This window comes from Stegostoma tigrinum, chromosome 1, assembly GCF_030684315.1.
Source record: "Stegostoma tigrinum isolate sSteTig4 chromosome 1, sSteTig4.hap1, whole genome shotgun sequence".
Lineage (NCBI taxonomy): Eukaryota > Metazoa > Chordata > Chondrichthyes > Orectolobiformes > Stegostomatidae > Stegostoma > Stegostoma tigrinum.
The window spans coordinates 50,891,105-50,906,187 of NC_081354.1; the positions used below are offsets into that span (position 1 = coordinate 50,891,105).

Below are 15,083 nucleotides of genomic sequence, written 5' to 3' on the forward strand. Positions count from 1 at the left end.
GCATCACTGAAACTCATTAACAGACGATAGAACACATTTGTTTCTTTGACTATGAGAGCTGTAATTAAACTGGATGTTACATTTGCCTATGAAACAAATGAAACTATATTTCATACATTTAAATGGCTGTGTGCATGAATTGCAAAGAAAAGGAAAAGAAAGTAAAGTAAATTATAGAGTTTGATAAACCACCAGAACACATTAGCAGGGAAAAGGTTATCTTATGACAAGATAAAGAAATTATCTGCAAATTGAGATACACTTATAACAGGAATTTTACCCAGCCAGTCCAGAGTGAGTTAATCTTTGTAATATGTCTACTTTCATAACCAGGTTGTTCAGGATGTCATGAAAGGCAACTCTCATCTGAGCCCTATAATGGCAAATAAAAGACAGTATTTTGCCAATAGAAGTAGTCATACACCTGTGGGAACAGCAAGTTTGTTTTAAGCTTAAAACAATACTCACAACATAGCCAAATTTGACATGATCTAGGACCAACGGCAAGACAACCTTCATAAATATTTTACAAACACAAGTGCAATACTTGTAAAGGAAGAATTAAAGAATACTGAATAAGCTGGATAAATACCTACCAAAGATCATCAAACACAGTTTGAATAAAATCCTTCAAAGGATAAAGGATTTGTAAAACAACAAAAACACATCAAGCTAGAAAGCTCAGCAATTTAAGAAAGACCACTCAAAAAACGTCTAACTGGATAAGAGCCCTGCAATGCCACATATACAGAACAACTAAGTAAATTAAAGGCTCATTTCAAATGCTTTGTTCTCGATTTGAGCTCATGTTCACAATTCAGTTTGTTTCTGTGAAAGCTCACTTTGAATGACCTCGTATGAAAATAATTAATTTTAATGGTGAGTATGAACTCATCTCTAAAAATATATCAATTGTCAATTTCAATCAGTTGAGTTGAAAAGGGAAAACTGAAGACACATAAATATATAAATCCTCTACTGTAAAACTTATGACATGAGACAATTGTTTCAACATCATCCACCAAACCCAAAACCACTAACAATGGTAAGGACAAAGGTTTCAAGCGTATGAGACCACTAGATGTGAGTTTGCTCGCTGAGCTGGAAGGTTAGTTTTCAGACGTTTCGTCACCATTCTAGGTAACATCGTCAGTGAGTCTCCGACGAAGCGCCGGTGTTATGTCCTGCTTTCTATTTATCTGGTTAGGTTTCCTTGGGTTGGTGATGTCATTTCCTGCGCTGGTGATGTCATTTCCTGTTCTTTTTCTCAGGGGATGGTAGATTGGTTTCAAATCAATGTGTTTGTTGATGAGTTCCGGTTGGAATGCCATGCTTCTAGGAATTCTCACGCGTGTCTGTTTGGCTTGTCCTAGGATGGACGTGTTGTCCCAATCAAAGTGGTGTCCTTCCTCATCTGTATGTAAGGATACGAGTGATAGTGGGTCATGTCGTTTTGTGGCTAGTTGATGTTCATGTATCCTGGTGGCTAGCTTTCTGCCTGTTTGTCCAATGTAGCGTTTGTCACAGTTCTTGCAAGGTATTTTGTAGATGACGTTTGTTTTGTTTGTTGTCTGTATAGGGTCTTTTAAGTTCATTAGATGCTGTTTTAGTGTGTTGGTGGGTTTGTGGGCTACCCTGATGCCAAGAGGTCCGAGTAGTCTGGCAGTCATTTAGGAAATGTCTTTGATGTAGGGGAGAGTGGTTATGGTTTCTGAACCCGTTTTGTCTGTTTGTTTGGGTTTGTTGCCCTATGTACCCTATGAACACAGTCCACCGATTCCTCAGCAACAAACCCAAACAAACAAAATGTCTGAAAACTAACCTTCCAGCTCAGCAAGCAAACTCACATACAGAACCTCAACCTGAGCTACAAATCTTCTCAAAACTCGCTAGTATGAGACCACCTCTTCCAGACTTCCATCCAAGTCACCCATCATATGACGTCATAATTCTCTCATCACTGGGTGAACATCCTGGAAAGTTCCACCTCATACGATGGTAAATTGAGTATGGTGGGATTATCTTCAACACATACTGCAACATTTCAAGAAAGTAGCTCACCACCACCTTCTGAAGGCCAACTGGGAATGGGCAATCGATGACAGCTGTGCTACCAACGCCCCCACCCTGTAAGAAAATGCTCTTTTTGGCAGACTTTGAAGTGTACATAAATTCTGGCATCAGCAATCGGAATCAGCAATTTTAATTACTTCTCTTTCCCAGTCAAAAATTACTATATTTAAACAGCCCTAGAGACTGTAAAGGTTATGGGCCCTTCTTTATTAACAAAACAGATAAAAATTTCCTCCTTTGTATGAATAAATTTCTCTATCTTAACGTCACCCTTCATTTGAGCTTCTCCCCTCTTCCTTCTAATGCCTGAACTCATTTTCTTTTCACATTCCATAAACTTGTTTCCATCTCCATGCACACATCTGAACTTCTTTTTTTTTCTGGTACCTATCTGAATTTCACTTACCAGCCTTAACAAGTTCAATGAATTTTCTCCTCATTTCCTTTGATGAGGAAAATACCCAAGCCATAAGATTCACGAAACCATTGATCAAGGTCACTGGATACGTTGCCCTGCATATCAATGTTATCCTTCCATGCTGGATTTATGTCACTTTTCTGTTCAAATTTATATTCTAAGCTTGTGTTTCATAAGCCTCATATTCATAATAAATCAATGTTGTCATTATGTGGTCACATATCTAACTTTTCACCTGTCACTACTGTATGTTGTGTGTCATTGTGTGCTGTTCACCTCTTCATTCTCTGATGTGCATCTTGCTGACAGGACATTTCCCCACATGGTTCTTTAACTTAGGAAGGGGACATCCTTTAGGAAGAAAGTGATGGCATTAGAGAGGGTGCAGAAATGAGAATGAAGTTCTTCATCTCTAACCAGTTATCAAGGTAAAAGCCTGGAGGAGGTTTTTTTTTCAAAACATGAAAAAGGAGGCTGAGAGCAGATCTAATTCAAAATTGTAAAAGGGTCTAGACAGAGAAAATAGGGAGAAGTTGTTCCTCGTACTTGCAAAGTAATTGAGAACAAGAAAGTAAAATTTAAAGCAATTGGCCAAAGAACAAAAAGGTTATATGAAAGAACTTCTTCAACATCAAGTGGTTAAGATGTAAAATACATTGCCTGGCAGTGCATTTGAAGAAGGCTCAATCAAGATATTCAAAAGGGAATTAGACTATTATTTGAAAAGGAAAAATTGGTAAGGATTGAGTAGAATGGATTCAAATGAAATGCTTTCTCAGACAGTCTGTGCAGACACAGTGACCTCCTTAACTCCATCAACACATCTCTCCGCTGTGATGTTACAACTGCCTATCCTTCTCCCCTTTCTTTCTGTGCACCCATTCCTACTGCTCCTCACATCCATTCCTCTCCCATCATCTTACTTTCTCCATATTCCCTTCTCAGTTCAACTCTTCTATGAGCTATAACCCACTCAGTCCTTTTACTGCAGTCACTCTTATCTCTTGTTCCTTTTCTTCAGCCTCCTACTGGGATCTGTCAACTTTAAGCCATCAATCATTAGATCCTACAACTTCCAGATTCACACCCTCCTTGCTAGCTTTTTCTTAACCTCACACCACTGCTATTCTTTTCACACATTTCCACTTTCCATGTGAAGGGCTCAAAAGCAGCCATGATGCGCTAGGGCTGGATGTGATCAGTGTAATTTCAAAAACAAAAGCTCTATGCTGTCAGATGATGACACAAAAGGGTTGACAAGAAACTGGAGGGAAAAAGACATCTTTGGCTGAAAGAGATGCTCACAATGTAAGAGTAAGAAGGAAAGATACTGCAGGCGATACTATGACAACAATTAAATGAAATTGGAAGCAGATACATGGTGATTGGATTGATGTCAGCTAAGTGGACCTCCGAGAATGAGTTTCCTGACTGGGTCTGTTAATCTGTCCAATCAGGGAGCCTTGGCTGACAGATGAAAGTAGGAATGTCAGACATCTGTCTCTGAGAACTTGCTCTGAGGGAGCCGGATCAGTGTCAAGAACTTCCCATGTGTAAATAAAGCAAGACATGATGATGGGATACCCCTTTGTGGAGCTATTTCAGTGGCAACAAAAATACACCATGCTCCTGAAGAAATTCCCTCCCAACAGACATCTTTGAGTTGGGATAAGCATTTCTGACACTGTGACATTGTTTGGGAAACTTGATCTGTTCAATCCTGCCATTAAAGACTCGGCCCAGCATGTGGACAGGACACGGTATGTCTTTTCCAAGAAAATGAAATTGGGCAGATTAAAAGCAACAAATAATTCTTCTGGCAGATTGCAGACCCTCAACATTTTCTTGTTATTAAGAACGTAACTTTCCCTGAGGCACTAGATGCTAAAATCTTTCATGAGTTGACAAATTCAGTTAAGGAATATTACGACCCCAAGCCACCTCGAATTTGGAGATGCTATCGATTTTACTTGACAATTGCAGAACCATGAGAATATGTGTCAGGATTTTTGACGAGGTTAAGACGACTGGCAGAAGCATGCGACTTTTGTTTAACCTTAAAGAGATGCTGAAAGATCGTTTGGTACGTGGGATTAATGACGTCACCATTCAAAAGTGCCGACTAATGAAGCCCAACTGGACTTCAAAACAGGCACTACGATTGGCTTTATCATTGGGAAAAACAGCATGAGGGGTATATGAGTTGCAGGGTACACTGTTGGAAGTGGACATCCTGACCAGTGCAATGCAGCTTAGGGAACACCACTTTAGTGAAGGCAATTGCATAGCCTCAATCAGGCCATATCCTGAACAGAGGGATTTAGGTCTGCCCACAGCAAATTTAAGCCTCAGACAAACAATTAAAAGTTTCTTAAGGATTCGGGGATGCAAGCCATTGCAGTTGCTGCCAGTACGTGAACTCAAGGCAGCAAGAGAGTCCCACTAGACATTAACTGAATAAGAGAACTCATGGACTGAAATCCAGGATAGTGTGCACCCTTCAAAGTCCACTTATATCTTGTTTGGAACAGTTCAGTTGCTTACCCATAAGTGTTTGTACCAAGATATGAGACTGCTGTTGATGTACCTTCAACCTGTGCAATTCTTCATGCAGGTGATGGGAAACACTTTACAAGGTCTAGCTCAGGAGGCTATTTATCCAGGTGACATGCTAATAACAGGAAAAATCAGTGCGGAACACTTAGAGAACTCGGTCGTAGTCTTCAGATATTTCTCCCAGGCTGCCATAGAATTAGAAGGGAAAAATGTGTGTTCAAAGCATTCCAAGTGACCTACTTAGGCTCCAGAGTCGACAAGACCAGGTTACACCCATTGGAAGATAAAGTGAGGGCAATCAGAGGTGCCCCAACTGCCACGTCTGTACTGGAGCCGAGGTCTGGTGGAACTCTTTCGGCTGGTGAATTATTATGTAAAGTTCATACATAAGCCGACTTCCATCCTGGTAACTTCCATCCTGGTAACCAGTGGGGAACTGAAGTATTTCCTAAAGTCAAATGATCTTTGACACACACGTACAGCTCCATACTGTCCATCATCCAACAGTGTGACAGAAAGGGTCATTCTTGAAATGGTTGCACAAGCAATGGTTTTCAGGGAAGTGATAAAACAGCAATCACCCTCTTAAGACGTTGGCACACTATGATCCCAAGCAAGATCTGGTAGTGACACGAGCTGCCTCCCTGTAAGGCATCGGGATAATATTAACTCATAGGTGGAGATGAATGTCTAACAGCATATGCATCTAAAACTTTGGTTTCTGCAGAGCATAAATACACTCCAGATAGAAAAGGAAGGATTAGTGGTCATATTTGGAGTCCGGAAGCAAATTTGTAATGATAATGGACCACAAACCCCTGCTAGGTCTACTTAAGAAGGATAAGGCAGTGCCATCCCCCAGCTTCAGGCTAAATTCAGTGGTGGGCCCTAATAAGTATAATTACAAATTGGAACACTGTCCTGGAGGCCAAGTAACAAATGCGCTTGCATTGAGCCACCTCCTACTGGCAGATGCACCACCGGTGGTACGACCACCAAGAGTCCACAATGGTTTTAAATTTTCTGTATGCACTTCCAGTCACAGCTGACAGTATCAGGCTTTGAATGCTGCAAGGTCCAATCCTAGCAAAACTGAAGCAGGTGGTTGAGATGAATGAAACCAAAGGGCTGTCACAACCAGAACTGAAACCATTTTGAACCTGGTGAGATCAGATCACACTAGAGAATGGCACATTATTATGGGGAGCAAGAGTGATTTTCCCCAGCAAAAATCACTGCCAGATACTAGCCGAAGTCCACCAGGGTCAACCAGGGGTTTCCAAAGTGAATACACTGGCAAGCAGCTAGTCTAGTTGTCAGGATTGGGTGTAGACATCTCTATTGGTGGGCTACTGCCCAGAGTCTCAACAAAGACAAAAATTACTACCAGCAGTACTCTCGCATCTGCGGGAGTGGACGGGTAAACTCTGGACTCGGTTATACGTTGACTATGTTTGTCCATTCATGGGGTCAATATTCTTAGTCATTGTGAAGGTTCACTCAAAGTCGTTAGATATGCTTAGAGTTCATTCGTTAAACACAGGGACGATAACAGAAAAACAGAACGCATCTTTTGCAATACACAGGCTCCCAGATATTTTGGTCACAGGTAATGGGCCATCAGTAACCAGTAGGGAATTGAAGTATTTCCTAAAGTCAAATGATCTTTGACACACATACAGCTCCATACTGTCCATCATCCAACTGTGTGAGAGAAAGAGCAGTCCAAACTTTGAAGCAAGTTTAAAGAAACAGCCTACAGCTTCGCTAAATGCCAAACTAAAACAGTTCCTATTTGATTATAAGGTCACCCCTTATGAAACTACAGGCATAGCTCCAGCAGAGTAGACTCTGCACCAGGTTAAATCTGAACCTTGCAGACTGAGGTGGGGGGGATGGGACGGTAATGGAGGATGAAACAGCATCAGGTATGCCATTACTGGACATGAGACTCCACTAAGTGAGAGATATAGTTTACTTTGGAAGATGAAGTTTGGTGTAGGAACCATGGGAATGGCCCTGCAAGGATGAGAGGCGTTATTGACGCAAGGTCAAGGCCCAGTGATCTATAAAGTTCAGGTAGGTGTGACGGTTCTGAACAAGCACATGGACCATATCAAAGTTTCAAATTTGCAAATGGGGCTGGAATAAAACGTGTCCGGCTCCTCAGAACAATTAGAATGGCTATCGGAACCCATTGGTTCTCCCGCTCAGCTGAAAATTGAAGAGACCTAGGAATCTGAGATGGACACAGCTAATGTCGCTGCCTCAACATTTTTGCCGCCTGAAGAATAAATTTCCTCCGAGACACTCTGGATGCAAGAAGGGAGCTAGTGTGCATTTCATACTGCCTGCATCCGAGGCAGAGTTGGAGAACACGATACCTGGAGCTAAAACGCTCAGGGAGGAGCTACAGGAGAAAGAACCAGCCTATGTCCTTGGATTCAGAAGGGGAGGGACGTCGTGATCGTGACAAATTTTGGCAGGCAGACCTCAGAGAGCATGAGTTCTTTGAATGGAGCTGTAAATCTCATCCAATCAATCAGAGAGTCCTGACTGACATACAAGCACAGGAGTGTCAGGCATTCTGTAGCTCTGAGGGAGTTGGATCAGCGTGAAGGACGTTCCTTGTGTAAATAAAGGGTGACTTGGTGGTGGGATATTGGTCTCTGTCAAGTTACTTCAGTAAGTTGTACCCCACCCAGTTCATCAGCAATAGAAAAGTATTTGAGGAAGATCACGTGGCCAACTGTGTCAGAGGCTGCAGAAAAAGCAAAACTGTGTACCATACCTCACTGAAATGTAATTTGTAAATTTACATCGTACTATTTTGAGAGTGTGATGGATAACTACCTGGTGGGATTTAAGCACAAGTCAGGGTAGAGACAGGCATGGATTTGGATGGAGAAAACTCACTTTAGAACTTTAAAAAGGAAAGGAGTGGGGCGATAATTTGCGTAAATTTTGGGATCAAGATTTTTTTTGAGGAAATAGTTCATGACACTACTTTTGAAGAAAAAGGGAAAAAGTGCCTTGAGAGAAAGAATACAATTATCTATATCAACTAACAAGAAACTAGGAAAAGTCGTCGGGTGGTCAGCAGTTTAGCAGAATAGCATCAAGGGAACAGGAATTGGATTTGATGGACAAAATTTGTTTTATATCAGGGAAACTGGAGACAAACTACAGCAGGATACAAGTTCAGCGATCAGACGGTGAAGAAATTGAGAGAAATTTCAGCCCAATGAATTCTGGGAAGCAAATACCAGAGACAGTTCACTCAATAATCTCAATTGCAGAGAGAAACAAATCCATGAGCTCTTCACATCTATTGTTGGAAAGACAGTTGGACAATTAGGGCTGAAGAAGAATTTTTTCGTTGAGAAGTTTGCTTTGCATTCCCAAATAATCCTCGAATAATACTGAGTAGTTTTAACACAAATGTTCAAATCAAAAGGTGGGTGCATTTTAACGAGCTTGTTGCCAGCCAATGTAACCTGCAAAATTATACAACAGTCCTATTGTATAATGGAGAAAATCTTAAGTAAATGAATGCCCTATTTTCTATAAAATAGAAGAATAAAAAGTCTATCAAGATCCAACAAATCCTAAAGCAGCCATTAAAGGTGACGCACCACAACCTTTGCCACTCTAAACAGCAAAGCTCATAACCTGTGAACAGGTATCCAGAATCTATTTTTAGAAATAGCTGGCAGCGAACAGTAGGCAAGCTAAGTGTCAGAATGCAGGATAGTGTCTCACTTCACTGTATTTCTAGTAACGTCCATTTTTTTCTGTTTTTACCACAATAGGGAAGACAGATTAATACTAAGGTCACATCATTAAGGCAATCGCAATACATTTCTTCACAATGATTACAGGATTAATTCGTATATCACGGAAAGAAAACTACAGTGAATACCAGGTGCCATAAGGAATCAACAGTAAAACAATACCCTGCAGAAAATTCAATATGTGAACAAAATAACTTGTGCTTCTTATGCAGTGTATACAAATTTTCCCAAATACAGTATTTATCTGACTCTTGATCATCTTTGATTCATGCCTCTCTTCTAAGCTGCCCCAACCAAAGCAGTATTGATAATTTCAGATCACCTACATACTTAAAAAAATCTCATTTAAAAGCTTGCCTCAATATATATGAAAGAAAAGTGTACTTTGGTAGTACTCAAATAAATTGTACATATAAGACAACATATGAGGCAACAGGAACAGGTCAAAATAGTACCAAATTGACTGATCAGGACAAAAGCAAATCACAATACGTTGCTTTAGTAACTATTAATTGTAATACTTAACATTAACAAAAGCAAAGAAAGGATTTGTAATTTATGTAACTTAAACAGAACACCTTCAATTCTCAAAATGTACAAACACACCATTAATATTCAGTCAGAAACATGATTTAATACATATACTACATATTATGAATATAGACAGGGTAAACAAAAATCTGAAACAAAAGTTCAGACCACAAAGTGGAAATTTAATTTTCTCACAATTCGTTTGATTTTTGCAATGCAGATAGACCATTGACTGTATGATAGTCATACTTCAATTTAATGGTTAATCAGGTGAACTCAGCTATTGTCCTCTATGAATTCTTTCTTTTAAGCTTTCTTGGTTTTTCTGTCTATTCTTCATATTTAGAGGGGGAGAGATGTCTGCTTTTTATGTGCAGGCTCAGGATTCTTCTTCTATTCTGCTCTTCGTGGCTTCTATACTGCGTGTCAACTTTGAGCACTGTATCTTGAGGCTACTGTCAGGCAGATATTTTCAACTCAAACTATTGTTCATTCCAATCAACCTTGAATTTTCTGTCCAACTGCTTTCAAACATCAATATTCCATTTCACTGCTCAACAATATACATAGCACATAGCTTTCAAGTTGTAAAACTTTCCTGGCATTCCAATTTGGCAGTTTAATTTCCATTTCAGTTTCAAGTTCCACAAATCAAACACATCCTAGAAGGAATCATCATATGCATTCTAATAATGTAGCCAGAATTTTTTTCACTAAGAAACATTATTTCTCCAATGTGGGTTTTCCTTTGTCCTTTCACAATGGTTTAATACATAGGTTTGACCAGAGATTCCTGAAAGAACTAGCCATTTGTGTGGCTAACACTGTGCTAGTTTGTTAATATCAAGGAAAATTATAGCTTGTATCTGGCAAGTTATAGCTTACCTCAAATTCAGCATGTCTGTGTATATCCTCTGCCCGCTGTCTACTCAGGATAAACTCAGCCTCATTTGCTACTCTCACCAGGTGGTCTTTCATAGTATGGCATAACAATCTATACAGGGGGAAAAAAAACATAACTCAGAAGCAAGTTTTCAAGTTGCAAAACAATTAAAATATAAACTTTTAGTGAATAGTCATGGCATTTAAAATATACTAACATTGTAATTACGTTAACATTGCTCATCTTGTGAGCAGTCTGACTCGTGTATAGTCAATATATAAAAAATGTGAAATTTATTGATCAAAAAATAGCCTGAGGAATAACATGCACATTTTAAAAATTTTGAGCTGAATAGTATTTTCTCCCTATTTAACAAGTAACACCCTCGAGCACAAGCAGAAAAATAAATGCAATTCTTGGAAATAATATACTTTTCAGTGAGAGTTTTGGGTGGAACCTGAAGGTGACGTGTTCCCAAGGAAATGCTCCCCTCATTATTCTAGATGGAGGAGACTGGCATTGAAAGGTGCTGTTTAATGAGCTATGGCTGTTTGCGGCACTGCATCTTGTAGATGGTACAGAATGCTACCACTGTGTAGTGTTGGAGGAGACGGCAAATATTTATCTTATTAGATGGGGGCCTGACCAAACGGACTACTTTGCCTTGAATGGTGTTGAACTTTGAGCATTTTCAGAGATGCATTTGCCCAAGTAAAGAATATTCCACAACGCTGCTGACTTGTGCCTTATGGATGGTTGAATTGTTTTGAGAAGCCAAAATGAGTTATTTGCCACAGTATCCCCAGATTCTGCCTGCACTCGTAGCCAAAGCACAATGTTTATAGCTGGTCCACTCAAGAGCTGAAGGTTAATTTCAACATACAACCAAAGCATGAATGTAGGCAAGCATGGGCTCCCTGAGTATCTAAGAGATTGTGAACATTATGCAGTTAGAAAATATCCCCAATTCCAAGAATGTGATTCCAAAAAATCTGTCCATGGATGTTGGCACTTAGGCTTGCTTAGCACTTCTTGTTCATCCCTATTTGCTTTAAACTGCTGGTGAGCTGCCCTCCAGAATCACTGTAGTCCATGTACACTGGTAGGAAGGGGATTCCAGGATTTTGACCCAGCAACCGAGAAGGAATGGCAATATAGTTCGAAATGTGGACGTTGCATGGCTTGAAGGGGAATTTCTCGGTGATGTCTTTCCCATGCCCCTGCTATCCTTCTCTTTCCAGACAGTTGGGGTCATGCATTTGCAAAGTGCTGTTCAGGAGCGTGCTGTTCAGGAGCGCCTTGATAAATTGCTGCAGGGCATATTGCAGATGGTATACATTGCCGCAATGATGCATCACGGGTGAAAAGAGTGTATATTTAAGGTTGCAGATGGCAATTACATCTTTGAGTGACGCTGATGCTGCACCGATCTATACAAGTGAAGAGGATTCAGTTATACTCCCGATTTGTGTTTGTTATTTGCCACAGGATTCATAGCCTCCAACTTGTTCCTGTAGGGGTATGTGCGTGCGTGTGTGTAGTGGACAGGCTTTGGGGAGTCAGGAAGTGAATTATACACAGCAGCATTCCTAGCCTCTGACCCATCCAGAGTCATTATTTGGTGTTTGTTAACAGTGATGGCATTGAATGTCAAGCAGTGACATTTAGGTTCTTTCTTGTTGTAGAGGGTTATTGCCTGGCATCTGTGTGACACGAACGTTACTTGCTTTTTGTCAACTGAAATCTGGATATTGTTCAGAATTTGCTGAATTTGGATATGGACCACTTCAACATCGGAGGAGTCATGATTGGTGAACCCTTACGGTATCAGCAGCGAATATTCCCACTTCAGACTTTGAGGAGGAGGGAAGGTCATTGATGAAGCAGCTAAAGATGGCTGGGCCTAGCAAACTACCCTGAGATGGTCAACCTCAATAACAACAATCACCATCTTTTTTGCTTAGTATGACTCCAACTAGTGGAAAGATTCTCCCAATTCCCACTATCTTTGGAAATGCTCAAGCATCTGGATGCCAGACTTGGTAAAATGCTACCTTGATGCTAAGAGAAGACACTCTCATTTTACCTCTGGGGTTGTGTGTTTAATGTTTGTTTTGACAAAGGCTGAAATGACATCAGAAGCCATGTGACCCTAGTGGAACCCAAAATGAACATCAGAAAGCAGGTTATTATTGAGCAAATAAGGTTGGAAAGCACTGTTGACTACCTGTTTCATCACTTGCTGATAATACAGAACAGCGTAATAGAGAGGTAATCGGCAAGGTTGGCTTTCCCTACTTTTTGTGGACAGGACACATCTCAGTGATTTTGCACTATTCCTGGAACACAATTATTCAGTTACTTTGCTTGAACATTGTTAACCTTTGCAGTATCCAGTCCTTCAGCCATTCATGTAGAGTGAATCAAATTGGCTAAAGATGGGTGTGCGCCTTATCTGGACTTACAGAGACCAAGATTCCATGCTGAATGTGACAGAACTGCCAAATTTGGATCTAATTTGTTGGTTGAAGGATCCCATACCTCTATCACATGTTGTTTACAAGGTCTGTCATGCAAGTAATCCTGTGTTATTGGTTTACTAAGTTGACACATCATTCCTGGGTATGTCTGCTGCTGTTCCTAGTATGCTTTCGAAGTTTAAACAAAAGAGCTGAACTTCAAAGGTGAGGCACGAGTGACTGCCCTCAAGGAGACCTAAGAAGTCAATGGGAAAACTCTCTACTAGCACCAGAGAGAGGTGGTTGTTGGAGGTTAATAATTTCAGTCCAGGGGCACTGTTACAGTTGTTCTTCAGGGTAATGTTGTAGGCTCAACCATCTTCAGCCATTCCATCAATGTCCTTCCCTCCATCAATAGATCAGAAATGGAGATGTTCGTTGATTACTGCACAATGATCAGCACTATTCATGATTCCCCAGATAATGTAGCAGACCATGTCCATATGAAGCAAGATGCACTACAGTAACTCACCAAATCCCCTTCATAACAGCCTTACAAATGTGGGGCCTCTACCACTTACAAGGACAAGGCCACCAGGTGCATATGAACACTACCAACTAAAGTTCCCTCCCAGGTGCACAACATCCTGACTTCAAACTATGGTTGCCATTCTTTCACCATTGAAGGGTCAAAATTCTGGAACTCCCTTCTCAATTGCACTGTGGGTGTCCCCACACCCTCAAGGACTGCAGTGGTTCAAAAAGACAATTCACATTCTCTTCTTCAGGGCAAACAGGAAGGAGCAATGTCTACATCTTATAAACAAATAATAAAATGTGACATGAAACAAATTAGTTGAAGACCTGCATCTGCAATGGCAGGAATCTTAGTAGGCCACCAAGACGGCCAATCTACTCAACATTCTGGTTGAAGAATGGTTGTAATTGCTTCAGTTTTGACTTTTGCACTCATGATGGGCTTTCCCATCATTGAAGATGCATAGGATTGTGAAGCTTGCTCGTCTGGTTAGTTGTTTCACTGACAACCACCATTCACATTTAGATTTAGAATTTCTGCAGAACTTTGATCTGATCTGTTGGGTGGGAGATCACTTAGCCGTATCAAAAGTATGACACTTCTGTTTAGCATGCATAATGAATTATGCTATAGCCCCTCTTTTTTGCCAAAGGTTCTTTAAATACTGTGGTCCAAAAAAGAACTAGCTCACTACCACATTCTTTAGGGCAGCTCATGATGGACAATATCCGATGAGAAATCAATACAAGAAGAATTCTTTGTGAAGCAGATGTTGCATTGCAAGTGCAAACTTATGCGTTCCTTGTCTTCTTCCTATGAGCTAAACAAGGTTATGTCATCTATACATATGAAATTAAGAATTATTATGATATCCCATTAGTGCAGTTAAAAATTTCTGACTGAAATGTTTAACCACAAATTTTCAACAAGATATTACTGTGCTTCCTTACTGCAGACCATCAAAAGAAATGGCTGTTAATTGCTTACACTTCAACATCACTAATTGATTTGTTAATGATTAACATCAAATTCAGATAGACCTTACCAACTCTCTCAGATGTGCATAGTATCCTTGTGTTCTCGGAGCTCATAAAACATTCATCAAAGGCCAAATTCAGAGCAACCATTCTCTTCCAAGAGGTCAAAGCAGGTCAGGGCTATATAATGAAAACGATAACAGCCATGTCTTTCCAGTGCAACCTAACACCGTTGTTAGTTGACACCGGCCCCTGGGATCAAATTCAGTAGCAAAACTCCTAATTTCCCTCAAAACAGAAGTGTTGTCCCCCAGCATCACCATAAACCATCAGTAAAAACTAATTTAAACAACTTCCTTGCAAGGAGTCTTATCTGCTGTCAAAAATAATTCATCCAACATGGGTAAAAGGAAAATTAAAACCGCTACTGCACAAGCAGAAGAATCAGGCCTTTATTTAAAAATCCCATTGTTGGGGTTTAGGCATTTCACTAAATATAGTGAACCACACGTTTACACAAAGTATACTTCATAATAAATTATACAACACAAGATAACAAGCAAATAGTTTCAAAAGATTTAAGTGAATAAATAACGTCAACGTATTTTTTCCTTTGTATCCCTAATTGCCTTTAAAGGATAGAAATTCTTTGAATTTAGTTTAAAAACAGAAAAATAACCAAAGTACCAGCATGTTCACTAGCTCATAATTGGAAAACAAGAACAAGAAAATAATCTTCAAAAATAGACAAATCAAAATCTCTACTAACTTCCCAGGAGTACACTACATGATATAGAATACATTTTTCGCCCCCAGGGAGAATGCAGACAATTGTTTCAAATAAAAATAATTTG

At 40.0% G+C, this 15,083-nt stretch overlaps 1 protein-coding gene across 2 annotated transcripts in view; it reads right to left on the reverse strand.

Moving 5' to 3' along the window:
- Window positions 1-15,083, reverse strand: part of lrba (LPS-responsive vesicle trafficking, beach and anchor containing) — an 856,602-nt gene that overhangs the window by 536,294 nt on the left and 305,225 nt on the right. For both annotated transcript variants that reach the window (XM_048526975.2, XM_048526966.2), the window contains exon 35: window positions 10,258-10,366. In XM_048526975.2, the coding sequence (XP_048382932.1) occupies window positions 10,258-10,366 (109 nt within the window). The remainder of the gene's footprint in view (window positions 1-10,257; window positions 10,367-15,083) is intronic.